Raw genomic sequence first — 18683 nt, forward strand, 5'->3', positions numbered from 1 at the left:
CGTATGGACTATCAGACCAGTTGTGTGATTGGATTGAAGAGTTCCTAGATAACAGAGCACAGCATGTCATTCTCAGTGGAGAGGAGTCTTCCAAAGTAAGAGTGATATCAGGTGTGCCACAGGGGAGTGTTGTAGGACCATTGCTATTCACAATATATATAAATGACCTTGTGGATAACATTGGAAGTTCACTGAGGTTTTTTACAGATCATGCTGTGGTATACCTAGAGGTTGTAACAATGGAAAATTGTACTGAAATGCAGGAGGATCTGCAACGAATTGACGCGTAGTGCAGGGAATGGCAATTCAATCTCAATGTAGACAAGTGTAATGTGCTGTGAATACAGAGAGAGAAAGATCCCATATCATTTAGCTACAATATAGCCGGTCAGCAACTGGAAGCAGTTAATTCCATAAATTATCTGGGAGTAGGCATTAGGAGTGATTTAAATTGGAATGACCATATGAAATTAATCATCGGTAAAGCAGATACCAGACTGAGATTCATTGGAAGAATCCTAAGGAAATTCAACCAAAAACAAAGGAACTAGTTTACAATACACTTGTTTGCCCACTGCTTGGATACTGCTCACTGATGTGGGATCCGTGCCAGATATGGTTGATAGAAGAGATAGAGAAGATCCAACGGAGAGCAGCACGCTTCGTGATGATAGATAAACTCCAGTAGAAGACTCTGCAAGAGAGATGCTCTGTAGCTTGGTATGGGCTTTTGTTGAAATTTCGAGAACATACCTTCACCAAGGAGTCAAGCAGTATATTGCTCCCTCCTACATATATCTCACGAAGAGACCATGTGGATAAAATCAGAGAGATTAGAGCCCACACAAAGGCATACTGACAATCTTCCTTTCCACGAACAATACAAGACTGGAATACAAGGGAGAACCGATAGAGGCACTCAAGGTACCCTCTGCCACACACTGTCAGGTGGCTTGCAGAGTATGGATGTAGATGTAGATTACTCTGTAATTCACATTTAAGTGTTTGACAGAGGGTTCATAGAACCACTCTATTTCTAAACTGTTCCACCCTCAAATACTCATGGAAAAATTAACACCTAAATCTTTCTGTATGATTTCTGATTTTTCTTATTTTATTTTGATGGTCAGTTCTTCCTATGTCAACAAAATATGAAAGAAAACTGGCGTGACCTGACCTGCACCAAAATCTGAGTTGAACTGTGAGACATCAACATAGCTGTCAGTGAGATTGACAATTTATTGATAACTATCCCTGCTGGATAGAGACATCAATTCAAGTGAAACGCCTAGGGCACAGATATTAAAAAAGAAGAAACAACATGTTTTGCCTCTTTGAGGTCACAATATACTTTAATAAGAATGCTAATATCTTCATTTGTTAACTGTCATATTATCCTTACGTGCAACATACTAAAATTTTAGCAAAATCATTTCACTTACGTTATGGTGCAAGAAATGCCACACAGAAATGTGTGATTCCTTTCTATATTTTTGATGAACACTGGTTTCACTTGTGTAGGGGAACTTTCTATAACCGTTTTTTTTTTTTTTCTTTGACTTTTTCTTGCCGCACTGAGTGAATTTTCCACATTTCTAACTCAAATGATGCCCATTTCTTTGGGTGCTTATAGATGGTAAATACTTATGCTAATTTGTAATCTCACTCATATGCAAGTTACAGTAATTGTAGAAGCATACACATTTTTGTCAAAATTTTTGAAATGTATGTATACAGCAAAAATAGAGTATATTTGTCAACATAAGAATAATTGTAAGTTATCCTCCATAACATTCAAGATTATTGCGTTGTACACATAATTAGAGTTACACGTGGCATAAATTGGTCTCCAAAAATTCAACAACACAATAAAAACAATACTGAGGTGTTATACTAGTGACTTTTTACTGAATGGCATTTTTTAAATTTTTGACTAATAAGGGGACTGTGCCTTCTTGTAGTAGTTTATTTTGTCCAAACACATGGTGCAGCTAGGGACTGGAAAGAAATGAAAGCAACTGAAGTGGAAACTCCAGATGGCCAAGCATTTAGAAAAAACACAATTTTTTTGCGTAGTTGGGTGGAGGATGAGCGATTTATGTTGTTTAGTTTCCAGTCTGCAGTTAGTTCTGCGAAAGAGTACAGAAAGGTAAACAAAGAATCATGGGTTCAAGCCTCTATGCAGAAAGATTTATTAATTTACATTCACTGTACATAAGCTGAAATAGTGTTCAGTATATTGTATTTATTAATATTTTCATAGGAGTAGATGCGAAGGAAAATTAGGGATTGGAAATAAAGTCACAGAAAGGGATTGTGAGGCATACATGAAAACTTTGTACAGTATATAAAATGAGATACTTTTTATCATTTTAAAGTTAATCATTAACATGTGGTGTGGTGAGATTCATCATGAAAATAGGGAAGAAAATAATTTCCTCGGCATCTTGCACAAATTATGAAAGTCACATTTTTATGATTACATGGTTGTTTTAAAATTCCTATACAAAAACAAATTTATTTCCATTCAGAAAAGGTTGTCGGCAAACCACGCATTATGCATCATTTTGCCAAATATTCCTGAGGACAGCTGATGATGTACAAAGTAATGTATTCTCATGCAGTTTCTTCTTGGATGTGATTTTTTTTTCTATCTCAATAATATACCAGGTGTAGAAGTAAGAAACCAGAATTGCCCTATAGATGGTGCTAGCTGTCAGTGTAAGGCCATGAGACTGCATCTGCAGTGCCATCTGCTTCCTGTAATGGCTGACAAGTTCCCTACATTGGTATGTTTCAAACCCATAAACGTGTCAAGTTTTGTGTACAGCATTTGTTTTCTGTTGTCATTGAAGCAAACTGCTGCAGAAATGCATTGAATGCTTGTCAAAGCTTTCAGCAAATGTGCTCTTGTGAAACCACTGTTTCAAGTGGTTCAAAAAATTCAAAAGTGGTGATTTTAATGTGAGAAATGATGAGCATGGGAAACAACTGAAAAAGTTAGAGGGCAACAAATGGTAGGCCTTATTGAAGGAAGGTGATACTCAAACTCAACAGGAACTCACAGAACAACTGAATGTGACACAGAAAGCCTTTTCTCTTCTGTTGAAATCTATAGGAAAGGTGCAGAAAGTGGGAAAATGGACTCACATGAAGCAAGCAAATCAAAAGACCACTTGTGAAATACTGCTCACCAGACACAAAAGAAAGTCATTTCTCAATGAAATAGTGACAGCTGATAAAAAAGGATATATCTTGAGAATCCTAAGTGTTGTAAATCATGGGTGAATCGAGGCAAACTGTTGACATACACTGCTTTGGAAAGAAGACAATGCTCTGTTTTTGGTGTGATCAGAAGGGTGTCATCTATTATGAGCCGCTAAAACCTGGTGAAACCATTAACACTGATTGCTACCAACAGCAAATGATCAATTTAAATTGAGCATTATGTGAAAAATGACCGAAATATGGAAAAAGGCAACACAGTCATGTTGCTCCATGTTAATGCCACATCACACACACCAAAATGGGTCAGGGGAATGACTGAGGCATTCTGTTGGGAATTACTAGAGCGTGCAGCTTATTCTCCAGACTTGGCTCCCTCTGATTATCATCTATTTGCATCACTGGGAGACACTCGTGCTGAACAATGCTCCAATTCATATGAAAAGTACAAAAATGCCTCACTGACTGGTTCACTTTTAAAGAACTGTTCTTTTGGCATGGCATTCACAGCATGCCAGAGAGGTATATATAAATAGCAATGGTGACTATTTTGAATAAAATATTGTTTATCAGTTTCAAACAATGCACATGTAATTATTGCTGCCAAATTCCAATTTCATACTTCTACGCCTGGTAAGAGTTGTTTTTGAAGCTTTTTGATCAAATTATTTAGCTGATGATGAAATTGAATCTTGCAAGAAAGTGGATTTGGGAGGGGGGGGGGGGGGTTAATTGCTCTTTAGTTATGCACAATGGCAGTCCCTCATAATCTAGAAAAATCTCATCATATAATTGTGGATTTTTGTCCTCCCTGTGAGTCAGTTAACAGAAGACATATGTTCTCTCACACATAGGGTTTCATCACAACCAACACAATATGTTGAACTTATTTCAGTTTCATTGCAATGCAATTAGCACAACAGTTAAAAGTAATGTAAGTTTGCTTACAGGGACTTCATCTCTCAAACCTCAGGCCACTGTTCTGTACTTTTTCCACTGTGCTAATTGCTGCCTGGTAACAATACTATCATAATTGGCTCATGTCTTGGCCAACGTGCATTTTTTCCCCCACTTCTGTCACTTTTATTTCTGGCCATAATCTGTATATATTTTAAATTTGGACAAAGTTGGTGATGTCAAATAGGTAACATACCCTTGTAAGAAAATAATTTATTATAAAGTGTGCTGGCTAAGTGCCTCACACTGTGTTGCTGTTTACTCAGTATTTGGCTTTTTAAATGGATGTTGCCATTATTGTGGGTTTAGTGTTCATGCACATCATTATTTGTTTTAAATAGATGGCTATTCTTACCTAAATATGAAACACTCTAATATGTACATGCAAGAGTCATGTAAGATTACCAGTTGTCTAAGATTTTTTTGGTAGGTTTACATAGAGGCAGTCATTTCATGATCTTCACACCTGGTTTTTGTTTGGCAAATATTTTCTTATTTATTGACAACCCACTACCCCTTCAGCAGAAAGAAATGCCATATCAAACGATACAGTTAACCAGACCAAAGTGCATAGTTTTAATGACAGTCATGTCAAACATTTGACTGAGCACTTTATTAGCATAACAGAGATCACTCATTTTGCACAGCAATGTCTCTGGGAATATTCCACTGTAGTGTTATCCATCCACATCCCAAGAAATTCTCTCATTAACCTGTTCAATAATTCCATTGTCTATGACCAAATAAAAGGTGAAGCTGTTGGCAACCAGAAGATTGGTCTGAACACAACATTGTTGTAGTATGTGTGGGCCAATTAGAGGTTGTATACCCTTGGCTTTCTCTGATCTTCAAACTGGCTGACCCAGCCAGTAATGAGGGGACATACAGTTTAAAGTGGAATGCAAAACTTGTTGCAACTCATCTTTTTCACATTGGTAAACATTGCTACAGGTAAAAGAAGTGAAAAGTGACAGATAAATATTGTAAGACTGGCTGGTCATCCAACTCAAGACCTTCAAATCTATAGTTACACATTTTAGCATCTAGCCACAAAGCTGCTTGTCTGTGACTATTCAATTTGCATCTACATCAGTACTCTCCAAGCCATCGTATGGTGCATGGAAGTGTGTACCCTGTACCACTATTAGTCATCTCCTTTCCTGTTCCACCCGCAAATAGGCCAAGAGAAAAACAACTGTCTATATGCTTCCGTACGAGCTGTAACTTCTCATATCTTATCTTCATGGTTCTTACTGCCTACGTATGTTGACGACAGTAGAATCATGTGGCAGCTAGCTTCAAACACTGGTTCTGTAAATTTTCTCAATAGTATTTCTCAAATAGAATCACCTTTTCACCAGGGATTCCCATACGAGTTCCCAAAGCACCTTTGTAACACTTGCATGTTGTTTGAACCTACCCGTAACAAATCTAGTGGCCTGCCTCTGAATTGCTTCAATGTCTTCCTTCAGTCTGACCTGGTATGGATCCCAAACACTAAAGTAGTAGTCAAGAATAGGTTGCACCAGCATCCTATATGCAATCCCCTTTACAGGTGAACCACTCTTTCCTAACATTCTCCCAGTAAGCTGAAGCCAGCTATTCGCCTTCCTTACCACAGTTCTGACATACTCATTCCATTTCATATCACTCTGTTGTGTTATGCCCAGATATCTAAATGACTTGACTGTGTCAAACAGGACACTAGTAATCCCATATCTGAAAATCACAGGTTTGTTCTTCCTATTGATCTGCATTAACTTAAATTGTTTCACATTTAGAACTAGCTGCCATTCATCACACCAACTAGAAATTTTGTCTGTGTCATATTGTATTTTCCTACAGGCACTCAACTTTTATGGTATTTGCTCCTTCCTTCTTGGATTTATTGCAAATCTCTTGCCCAGCACAAAGTCCCAAGCAACTGAAAATAGGTGCAGGTGACCCCAGTACACACTCCATCTTCAGGCCACGACTGGCCTACCGGGACCATCCGACCACCGTGTCATCCTCAGAGGAGGATGCGGATAGGAGGGTCGTGGGGTCAGTGTACTACTCTCCCGGTTGTTATGATGGTATTCTTGACCGAAACCGCTACTATTCAGTTGAGTAGCTCCTCAATTGGCATCACAAGGCTGAGTGCACCCCGAAAAATGGCAACAGCGCATGGTGGCTGGATGGTCACCCATCCAAGTGCCGGTCACGCACAACAGCGCTTAACTTCGGTGATCTCATGGACCCCAGTATACAAGAAGGGCAAAATAATGGATCTGCAAAATTACAGGCCAATATTCCTAACTTCTGTTTGCTGCAGAATAGTTGAACACATTCTCAGTTCGCATATAATAAACTTTCTTGCGACACTGAAGATTATGCCCATAAATCAACATGGTTTTAGGAGGCATCGCTCATGTGAAACTCAGCTTGCCATTTTCTCACAGGATTAACTATGAACTATGTATGAAGAGCAACAGGCAGACTCCATAGTTCTAGATTTCCAGAAATTATTTGACACTGTGCCCCATTGTATGGTGTTAACAAACATATGAGCATATGGAATAAGTTCACAGATATGTGAGTGGCTCAAAGCCTTCTTAATTTATAGAACGTAGAATGTTGTCCTCAGTGGCAAGTGTACATCATAGACAAGTGTCAGGAGTGCCCCAGGGAAGTGTGATAGGATTGCTTTTTTTTTCTATATACATAAACGATTTGGTGGACAGGGTGGGCAGCAATCTGTAGTTGTTTGCTGATGATGCTGTCATGTACAGTAAGGTGTCAAAACTGAGTGATTTTTAGGAAGATACAAGATGACCTACACAAAATTTCCAGTTGGTGTGATGAATGGCAGTTAGCCCTAAATGTGGAAAAGTAAGTTAATGCAGATGAATAGGAAAAATAAACCAGTGATGTCTGAATACAGCATTAGTATGTAGTGTACTGCTGTCTCTGTCTCTGGCTTGTGGAGTACCAAAGTAGACATAGACGTAGGTTTAGATTTTTTAAGCCAGACATATCTAACATTTATATAGTACAGCATTTTGTAATGGTGAACATAAAAATGGGGTCAGACAAGTCATAAATACACAGTTGAAACAAATGACCTAACATAAAACATTTATACTACATACAGTATGTCCATTCAGATGTAACACATTAGCAATCAGTGACAATAATAATTTCCATATTAATGACCACATGTTTACAAAGGAATACGTTGTCCTCAGAGCAGATGCTCAAAGTTACCCAGGCTATGCACATCCAGATATTGTGTGACCTGCTGTATTATACAGCTCACAACTCTTCAAAACATGGCTGCATCCACAGGTACAAGAGCAGCATGAACATATGCTATAACTCCTTTCACATGTGTTGGCAGAGTAGAATACACATGCTCCTTAAAGTGTCACTACAGGAGGAAATCCAGAGGATTTCGGTTAGGTGAACACAGAGGCCATACAACTGGATCTCCCCATCTGAGCTGTTTCCCAGGAAATGTTGTGTCTAAATACCTTCATACATTAATTCCAAAATGTGGAGGCACACCACAATAACATCTTCCAAACACAAAGTGGAATGTCTTCCAGTGCAACAGGCACATAGTATAGGGGAATGCATGATACTTTCATTCAGTCAACTGGTCAGGAAATAACGTAAGGGCCCAAACTCCTGTCTCCCAGAATTTCTGCCCTGATGTTGGTGCCAATATGAACTTAATATCCTTGGTCATGGGTGATGCGGGCTAACATCACACCAGTGGTGGGCATTTTGCACATTGAAGACACACTTAAGAGTGAACACTTCTTCATTCAACCGTATTACAGTGTTGGTGAAGTCATCGTTGGTTTCCTGTTGTTAAAACCATTCACAGAACTGCATTCTGCAGGATGCAGGTGTTGCGTTAAGGAATAATGATATGGGTGCACCTCATGCTTGTGCAACACATCAACTACTATGCATTGTGAGACACGCAGTTGTCTTGCTACACTACATCTACTTTGCTGGGGTTCTTGGTGTTGACCATCAGAGTAGCTTTCTCAGTAGCAGGAGTGCAGTGAGTCTGTGGGTGACATCTGTCACACAAAGGCAGGAGGAGAAAACCTGTCTTCCAGAGGCAAAGCTCCAGAAAACGAAACACATTTTCATCTGAATGACATCAACTAGGATATCTAGCAGGATATTCACGAGTGGTAACACTAGCCCAGTTATCATGTGCATCAAGGACTGGAAGCATATCCACATATTCATTGTGTGTGTATGCATATGTTTGCCTAACTGTTGTAGAATAACATAAGAAGAAAATATTATATGTGTACAAATAAACATGGGGTCTGTCATGGATGCATTACTTCACCAGCAACTAATCCCTATGTGTTGAACAGCACATACAGTATAAACACATAATTAGTCACAGCAGGTTGTTCCACCTAATGTGCATCGTCTCTTGCAGAGTTTGTTCTGCATGATTAATAATCCTGAGTTAATAACCAGCATCAAAACCAATATAGGGATTAGTGAACACAGGGTTGTAATAGCTACATTGAATATTGTAATCCCAAATTCTTGAAAAATAAGTGAAAAATATACCTATTCAAAAAAGCAGATAAAAATTCACTTGACACTTTCCTGAGAGAGAATTTCTGCTCATTCCAAATTAATAATATAAGTGTAGACCAGATGTGGCTTAAATTCAAAGAAACAGTATCGGCAGCAATTGAGAGGTTTATACCAAATAAACTAACAAACAATGGTGCACAAAACAGGTTAGAACACTGTTGCAGAAACAATGAAACAAACATGCCAAATTTAAACAGACGCAAAATCCCCAAGATTACCGATCCTTTACAGAAGCTCGAAACTTAGCGCAGAGTTAAATGCGAGATGCCTATAACAGTTTCCACAACAAAACTTTATCTCGAAGCCTGACAGAAAATCCAGAGAGATTCTGGTCATATGTGAAGTATGTTAGCAGCAAGAAACAATCAATACCTTCTCTGCATGATAACAATGGAGATACTGTTGAAGACAGTGCTGCCAAAACAGATTTACCAAGCACAGTCTTCCAAAATGCCTTCACAAAATCAGATGAAGTAAATATTCCAGAATTCGAGTCAAGAACAGCTGCCAACATGAGTAACAGAGAAGTAAATATCCTCAGAGTAGTGAAGCAACTCAAATCACTCAATAAAAGCAAGTCTTCTGATCCAGACTGTATACCAATTAGGTTCCTTTCAGAGTATGCTGTTGCATAAGCTCCATACTTAACAATCATATACAACCGTTCTCTTGATGAAAGATCTGTACCCAAAGACTGGAAAGTTGCACAGGTCACACCAATATTCAAGAAAGCTAGTAGGAGTAATCCACTAAATTACAGGCCCATATCGTTAATGTCGATATGCAGCAGGGTTTTAGAACATATATTGTGTTCGAACATTATGAATTACGGTACCTCAAAGGAAACGGTCTATTGACACACAGTCAGCATGGGTTTAGAAAACATTGTTCCTGTGAAACACAACTAGCTCTTTATTCACATGAAGTGCTGAGTACCATTGACAAGGGATTTCATATCGACACAATCATACACAACAAAATAAATGAAAACACAACTATGGAAGAGTTTCAACTACTGATTTATATAGGAGCACTCACTACACTAAATATACACCTAGGCAGAGATCAGAACCAACCAACACATAGAAGAAACCCACAAACCCAGCATGGCAACACAGGCTGCAGATCAGAATAGAAAAACTGAGAAAAGACATCAGATAGCTAACACAATTTATAAGAGATGAAATGTCAGAAAAAAAACGAAAAAGGTTAGGTAAAAATCTCACAACAAGAAGTGATAGAGCATTTAGATGAAAAGAAGCAGAAATTACAAGCATTGGCCAAACGACCTAGAAGATACAAAAAAAGTGAAAATAGAAGGAAACAAAACCAAACATTCAACACAAACCAAAAGAAATTTTACGAGACAATAGATAACACACACATTAAAATAGACAATCCACCAAACATAACAGACATGGAACACTTCTGGAGCAACATATGGTCAAACCCGGTACAACATAACAGGCATGCACGGTGGATACAAGCAGAAACAGATACATACAAGATGATACCACAAATGCCTGAAGTGATAATTTTGCAACATGAAGTCACCCAAGCAATTAATTCTACTCACAATTGGAAAGCCCCTGGAAAAGATAAAATAGCAAATTTCTGGCTAAAGAAATTCACCTCAATGCATTCACATCAAAGTAAATTATTTAACAGTTACATTGCAGACCCATACACATTCCCTGATACACTTAACACATGGAATAACTTATCTGAAACCTAAAGACCAAGCAGACACAGCAAACCCAGCAAAATATCGCCCCATAACATGCCTAACAACAATATACAAAATATTAACTTCAGTCATTACACAAAAATTAATAACACATACAACACAGAACAAAATTATAAATGAAGAACAAAAAGACTGTTGCAAAGGAGCATGAGGATGTAAAGAGCAACTGATAATAGATGCAGAAGTGACACATCAAGCTAAAACTAAACAAAGGTCGCTACACTATGCATACATTGATTGCCAAAAAGCTTTTGATAATGTACCCCACTCATGGCTACTACAAATAATGGAAATATACAAAGTAGATCCTAAATTGATACAGTTCCTAAACATAGTAATGAAAAATTGGAAAACCACACTTAATATCCAAACAAATTCAAATAATATCACATCACAGCCAATACAGATTAAGTGTGGAATATACCAAGGAGACTCATCAAGTCCTTTCTGGTTCTGCCTTGCTCTGAACCCACTAACCAACATGCTAAATAATACAAATTATGGATACAATATTACTGGAACATACCAGCACAAAATCACACATTTGCTATACATGGATGATCTAAAACTACTGGCAGCAACAAATCAACAACTCAACCAATTACTGAAGATAACAGAAGTTTTCAGCAATGATATAAATATGGCTTTTGGAACAGACAAATGTAAGAAAAATAGCATAGTCAAGGGAAAACACACTAAACAAGAAGATTACATATTGGATAACCACAGCGACTGCATAGAAGCAATGGAAAAAACAGATGCTTATAAATATCTAGGATACAGGCAAAAAATAGGAATAGATAATACAAATATTAAAGAAGAACTAAAAGAAAAATATAGACAAAGACTAACAAAAATACTGAAAACAGAATTGACAGCAAGAAACAAGACAAAAGCTATAAATACTTACGCTATACCAATATTGACCTACTCATTTGGAGTAGTGAAATGGAGTAACACAGACCTAGAAGCACTCAATACACTTACACGGTCACAATGCCACAAATATAGAATACATCACACAAATTCAGCAACAGAAAGATTCACATTAAGCAGAAATGAAGGAGGAAGGGGATTTATCGACATAAAAAACCTACATTATGAACAGGTAGACAATTTAAGAAAATTCTTTATAGAACGAGCAGAAACTAGCAAAATACACAAAGCAATCACTCATATAAAAACATTGACTGCACCACTGCAATTTCATAACCACTTCTACAACCGTTTAAGATCACATAACATCAACAGATACGAAGAAAGTAAATTGGAAAAAGAAAACACTACATGGCAAGCACCCGTATCATCTAACACAGCCACACATCGATCAAGACGCATCCAACACATGGCTAAGAAAAGGCAATATATATAGTGAGACGGAAGGATTCATGATTGCAATACAGGATCAAACAATAAACACCAGATATTACAGCAAGCATATTATTAAAGATCCCAATACCACAACAGATAAATGCAGACTTTGCAAACAACAGATAGAAACAGTAGATCACATCACAAGCGGATGTACAATACTAGCAAATACAGAATACCCCAGAAAACATGACAATGTAACAAAAATAACACATCAACAACTTGCCATACAACATAAACTAATAAAACAACACATTCCCACATACAAGTCTGCACCACAAAATGTACTGGAGAATGATGAATACAAATTCTACTGGAACAGAACCATTATAACAGATAAAACATCACCACATAACAAACCTGACATCATACTCACCAATAAAAAGAAGAAATCAACACAACTAATCGAAATATCCATACCCAATACAACAAATATACAAAAGAAAACAGGAGAAAAAATTGAAAATACATCCAACTGGCTGAGGAAGTCAAGACATGTGGCATCAGGATAAAGTTGACATTATACCAATTATACTATCAACTACAGGAGTCATACCACACAATATCCACCAGTATATCAATGCAATACAGCTACATCCAAACTTATATATACAACTACAGAAATCTGTAATTATTGATACATGTTCAATTACCCGACAGTTCCTAAATGCAATATAACATATACTGTACAGTTAAAAGGAAGTCATGCTTGATCAAGGTCTGCATCACTTTCCATTTTTGACCAAACATAACATCTGAGAATAGAATAATACATGAAGGTACTTAATAAGCAGCATACGCTTATCAGACTCGATGTTGAAATGCATAATTAGTGGTTGCAGTATGATGATACTTATAACTGGTTACAAACTTTGCAAATTATTTGCAAAGCACATTGCTAGCCCTACTGGTGACATAAGGTGAAAAAGAAATGTAATGTACCTGAATGTGACAAGAATAATAGTTGGCACTAAGCAATGGCACCATTGGGAGAGGATACACAAAAGACAGGTTTGGAATCTAGTAAATGCAGTAGTCTGAAACAATTCACTTCCATGATGTGCAAAGGTTTCTTGAAAGGCTGACCAATGAAAACAACTGTACTTACATTTCTGGGCTCATTCTACATGTGTGCAAATGATTTGTAAAAGACCCACTGTTATCACTCTGACAGTTCAGACACCAGATACCATACCAAACAGACTACATTTAGCAAATAAAAGCAAATATGCCTCTACCAAAAACTGAACCATCAAGCTCGTGCATGCAAACCCAAAATGCTACCCACTACACACTGACAGGGGTAGTTACAACACATGCAGTTAGTGTTGACGGATTGCCAATAATCAAAGCCCATGCTGTTAATTCAGCATGCATGAATTTTCATCACCCTGTGTAGAGAACAACAGTGGTCCTATCACACTTCCTTGGGGCACTCCTGATGATACCCTTGTTGCTGATAAACACACTGCATCAAGGACGAGATAGTGGGTTCTATTACTTAAGAAGTCTTTCGGCCACTTTCATATCTGTGAATGTATTCTATGTGCTCATACCTTCATTAACAGCCTGCAATGGGGCACAGTATCAAATGCTTTCCAGAAATGTAGAAAAATTGAATCTGCCTGCTGCCCTTCATCAATAGTTTACAGTATATCATGTGAAAAAAGGGCAATCTGAGTTTTGCATGAGTGATACTTTCAAAAACCATGCTGATTCATGGACATCAGCTTCTCTGCATCAAGAAAGTTTAATATATTCATACTGAGAATATGTTCAAGGATTCTGAAGTGAAGTGAACTGAATTTAGGGATATTGGTCTGTAATTTTGTGGGTCCATTCTATTACCCTTCTTATACACTGGAAATACCCGTGCTTTTATCCAGTAACTTGGAACTTAGTGCTGAGTGAGAGAGTCATTATAAATGCAGGCTATGTAAGGGGCTGATGCCCTTAGAGTACTATTTGTAGATTGAATTGGGATTCCATCCAGACCTGGTGATTTGCTTTGAAACCTTTCAGTTGTTTCTCTAGGCCAGGGATACTTATTATTATGTCATCCATGCACGAGGCTGTCCAGTGGTTAAATGATAGTATCTTGTGTGCATGATTTCTTGAAAATGAAATTTGAAACTTTGGCTTTCATTTTGCTATCTTCAGATGCCACACCAGCTTGGTCAAACAAGGGACTGAATGGAAGCCTTAGACCCACTTATTGATTTTATGCAGGATCAAAATTTTTACGGGGTTCTCTGCCAGATCTTCTGCTAAGGTGTAACAATGGTTGTGGTTGTTGTTGTTCTTCTTGTTGTTGTTGTTGTTCTTGTTGTTTGCTTCAGATCGTCCACAGATGTGTGAATCTGTACTAACCTTTGCTTGTCATTTTTGCATTCTCTTTTGAACTGAGATTGCAACAGCCTCTGCTTTCTCAATATCTTCCTAATTTTGTTATTAAACTATAGTGACTTTTTCATTCTTTATCCACTTACTAGGCACATAATTCTTGAGACCACAATTTACAAACTGCTTAAACTTTGCCATTATTCCTCTACATCCATCTTACTGGAACTAAGTGATGTCAGTTCATTGTCGAAGTGAGATGCGAACAACTACTTATCTGCTCTATCTAGCAGGAACACACTCCTAGCCTTCTTGACTGATTTATTAACTTTCATAACCTTAGTTGCTATAATGACATCATGATTGCTAATCCCCATTTCTGTACTGAGATTATTGATAAGATGTGACCTATTTGTAGCTACAAGGTCTAAGATATTTCCATTATGTATGGGCTGTTGAACTAGCAGCTCAAGACAGTTTTCAGAAAAGGTATTTCACACAACTATCTGTTGCAATGAATCCATAGTCGTCCCAGTCTATAATTGGTAGGTTAAAGTCGCCTCATCTAGTATTGCACGATCTGGGTGCTTACAAGCCACTGGCTGTATACTTTCTTTGAATGACTCTAGAACTGTCACTACAGAATCAGGTGACCATTAAAAACATCCAACACTTAATTTGGTTTCACCTACACCTGTTATAAGTGACCAGATAACTCAACTTCGTCCTCAATAGAAACAATACTTTTGTTAACTTCGATGTACACTCCCATTCCTGTGGCCTCTAATCTGTCTTTCCCATATACTTTCTATTACTCGCTAAATATCTCAGAGCTCTCCACCTCAGGTTTCAGCCAGTTCTCGGTACCAAGAATAACTTCAGTGTAACAACTTCCCGGGCTGTTGTATGATCTCCGATAGGCAGTCATCATTTGAGCAGTTTTATTTATATTAAGAGGTTACATTAGATTACACTAGATTAACTTCTTGTACCAATATATCCATAGTGCAGAGATACTCCAGGATGTAGAACATGTCAGAAAACAAGAATATACAATAAATATTTACAAAGAAAAACAAATATACTAATGTAAGTTCCACAGATTCCAAGTGCAATGGTCCACATGGAGCCAGTACAGAAGCCTTTCACTGCTGTCATCTAAGTCAGCCATAATCTAACACGGAAAAAGTCACAAGAATTGTAATTTGCATCATCAGCAAATAATAGAGGTAATGTGTTTCTTGAAGTTTTCCTGGCAGATCACATATTCTATCCTTTTTGTTTGGGCCTGCATCCAGGATATTTTTAATTTGTGTTCCAGTATTTTGGATGGCAACCTTTCAGCCATTCTCAGGGTGAGTCACTTGCAAGTTTTTAAACCTCTTTCTACTGTATCTCTATCAGATTCTACTGTATGTGGGAAATATTTCTTCAAACATTGCAATAATAGCGAAGCAGCATAAAGTAGACAAGATCTTCCTTCCTCTGGCCAAGATGGAAGCTCTTCTGAGATCTGTGGAGGTGGAAATGCGTTTATAGATGGTGGGTATGTATGAAATTCCATGAGAGTGTGGTAAAGAGTACATAGCACAAACAATAAACACTGTAAAAGAGCATTGCATCAAACACCTGTGATACACCAACCATCTACAGCCTCATAAATCAGCTGTGGCTGTACACTGTATTTCGACTGGCCATTCCATGGATTATGGGAAAGGTAAGATACAGGCCATAACTTCATCCTACTTGTATTGAGTAGTAAAGGAAGCTGTGGAAATGTTAGTAGCAGGCAACCTGTTCAACTGAGATGACAGTTACCAGCTCAACAAATCATGGAAAGCCCCTCATTTCACATCTGCGCACTGAAAGGAAATATTCTAAATCTTTATGCCACCCATTATTGTCAACAACACACTTTGGAAGAACTGTGGATTCACTGAGCCTCTTGCTTTGTTTTACTTTTAGATGAATCAGACTTAATCTATGACTGACACTCTTGTTACCAACAGTGTTATGTATGAAACATTGCATTTACTCCAGAGTACATAGTGATTTAAAAACTTACAAGTGATTCAAGCTGAGATTGGCAGAAAGGTTGGAATGTGAATTAACAATATCCTGGATTCCCATCTTAAAAATGATGGAATACAGGTAATGTTGATGGTAGGTTTCCTGAGAGATATTCAATAAACAGAACAACTATTAGTGAGCCTTACTGCATTATTAGCAGGGAATTACTTTTTTAAGAAAAGACATTACTGGAATATACACAACTCTCTCTTTTTAATGTATAGTTGGGAGGTTGGAGATTGGTTGCCAGTTGTTCATCTTGTGCATATCCCCTTCCTTGTGTAATGGAACAGTCTTGGAGTGTCTGAGTGCCTAAGGGAAGAAGCCAGTGCTCATGGAACAGTTTTTTTTTTTTTTTTTTTTTTTTTTTTTTTTTTTTTTATTATTTCACAGTGGTTTTAGTATTTCATTATTAGCCTGTTTTATTGCGTAACTAGGTAAACAATTTAGGCCAGATTAGATGAAATTCTTCATATCGTTGATAATTAGGATAACCCCCTGCAAAGATGCAGGCATTAAAAAAAAGTGATTTCACTGATCTTATATATTTTGGAGGGATAGACTTTATTAGTGGTGAGTGACCAACTAAATGACTGGTAGCTACACTTTCAAAATATTTACTATATTTATAATAAATGGCTTTTATTTGTTGACCATTACATTAGGGAGATTCTGGTGTTCCCTATTTGACATCAGTTTTGTGAAGTTTGTCTGGAAGTATCACAAATGGCTTTATGTTTGTTATTTGAATCATTTGTGTGGTGTAGTTTTACTTTGCTGGCTGTTTTGCTTTAGATTTTTTTTTAAGACAACCTTATTCAGGTTAAAATAATCATGCAAACTGGAATCATCATAGTTACTCTTTGCTTGTAGATTCATGCCTTTTTTTTAAAAAAAAAAAAAAAAAAAAAAAGTGGTACACTTATACTCTTTAGTCAAGGCCTAGAATTTTTGCTGCAGTTATCTTTCCCATTTTCACTATTATTGTGTTCATGCTACAGCTTTGAGAATTTTGTCTTCCTAGCTTTAGTCTGGGAGATTTGCCACACTTTTCAGTTCTCCAAATTGGGCCTGCAATGTAACACTTCTTGTAATTACAAAAAATATTGAAACACATAAATTACATTACTAAGATACCTATGGTGGTTCACATATTTTGACAGATGATTACTAACCCTTTTTTTCTGCCACATCAGCACAGTGTCAGCATGGTTATGAATACATTTGGCATGGTTAGCTGAAGGGATGAGCAAATGTGCTTCCTGTTGCTTTCACTCTTGACAATTTCATGATTTCAAACTATGTAATGCAAGCAACATTATCAAAAGCAGTCAAATAACATTTTGTTGCAGGAATCAGTCTCTACATTATCCTTTTTGAAAGTTAGTTGTGCTTACACTATGAAGTCTGATGAAATTAGTGGTGCCTGTCACATTAAATATTAAAACACATGAAGTGATCACACAGCATTACTAACCAGGTGACCCCATCTTGGGTTGTTTGGCCACCTAGTGCAATTCTTTTTATTTGACTCCACTTTACTGATATTATAGCTGTTTTTCTGTTAATTTGGTTTTATTTCCTATCACACTTTAGTATGATATGCACCACATTTACATATCAATCTGTATAGCCTACACTTTACACGTAATTTCCTTTACAGCCACTGCCAGCTCTGATGAGACACTGCGAATCTGGAATTTTCTTGGTGTGGAAAAAAGGAGATGCCCATTCCCAACTCATAAGAAACTATTTAAAAAGCCTAGATTAAATATCAGAAGCTATTGTCTTACACCTTTTAATTATATTAGCTGTATTATTCGCTGATCAATTTAATGAAATGTAAGTTTCAATTCTAATCACTTGTTTATTTGCTTTTACTTAATCTTGAAATTTATGGAATTTAATTTCCTATTAGTAAGCTTATTTTTTTGCCCGCTGGTTTCCAGGCTGAGAGATTATTTATGTTGTATATGAACATTCTTAAGAGATATTTGATATTATTTTTTTAAAAAAATGTCAATAAGATACGGTACCAAGTACCAAACATGAACAAAACCACAAACATAAATTATAGTGTAATGTATTTAAAACTATGAGTGGTTTTATTTAAGTTAGTCTGTACACAATATGCCAGTAATTCCAGACAACTTGGAGTTTCATATACGTCAAAACACAATGAGATCTCTTAGAAGTGAAATGTAAATTTTGCTATATGATGGAAGAAACAAAGTTCAAATACAGCCATTAACACACATTAGATTTAAATAAGTGACTAAACAGCACAAGTTGTTTGCCAACTGAATAATTCATTTAGTATTTGAAATGTATTTTTGCCTGGCTTGTAAATGAGAGG

General features: G+C 37.0%; 1 protein-coding gene across 1 annotated transcript in view; it reads left to right on the forward strand.

The window, feature by feature from the left end:
• Positions 1-18154, forward strand: part of LOC126471253 (uncharacterized) — a 150561-nt gene extending 132407 nt beyond the window's left edge. The window contains exon 7 of the mRNA XM_050099371.1: positions 17991-18154. Coding sequence (XP_049955328.1) covers positions 17991-18154 — 164 coding nt within the window. The remainder of the gene's footprint in view (positions 1-17990) is intronic.
• Positions 18155-18683: the final 529 nt, after the last annotated feature.

This window comes from Schistocerca serialis, chromosome 3 (genome assembly GCF_023864345.2).
Source record: "Schistocerca serialis cubense isolate TAMUIC-IGC-003099 chromosome 3, iqSchSeri2.2, whole genome shotgun sequence".
Classification (NCBI taxonomy): domain Eukaryota; kingdom Metazoa; phylum Arthropoda; class Insecta; order Orthoptera; family Acrididae; genus Schistocerca; species Schistocerca serialis.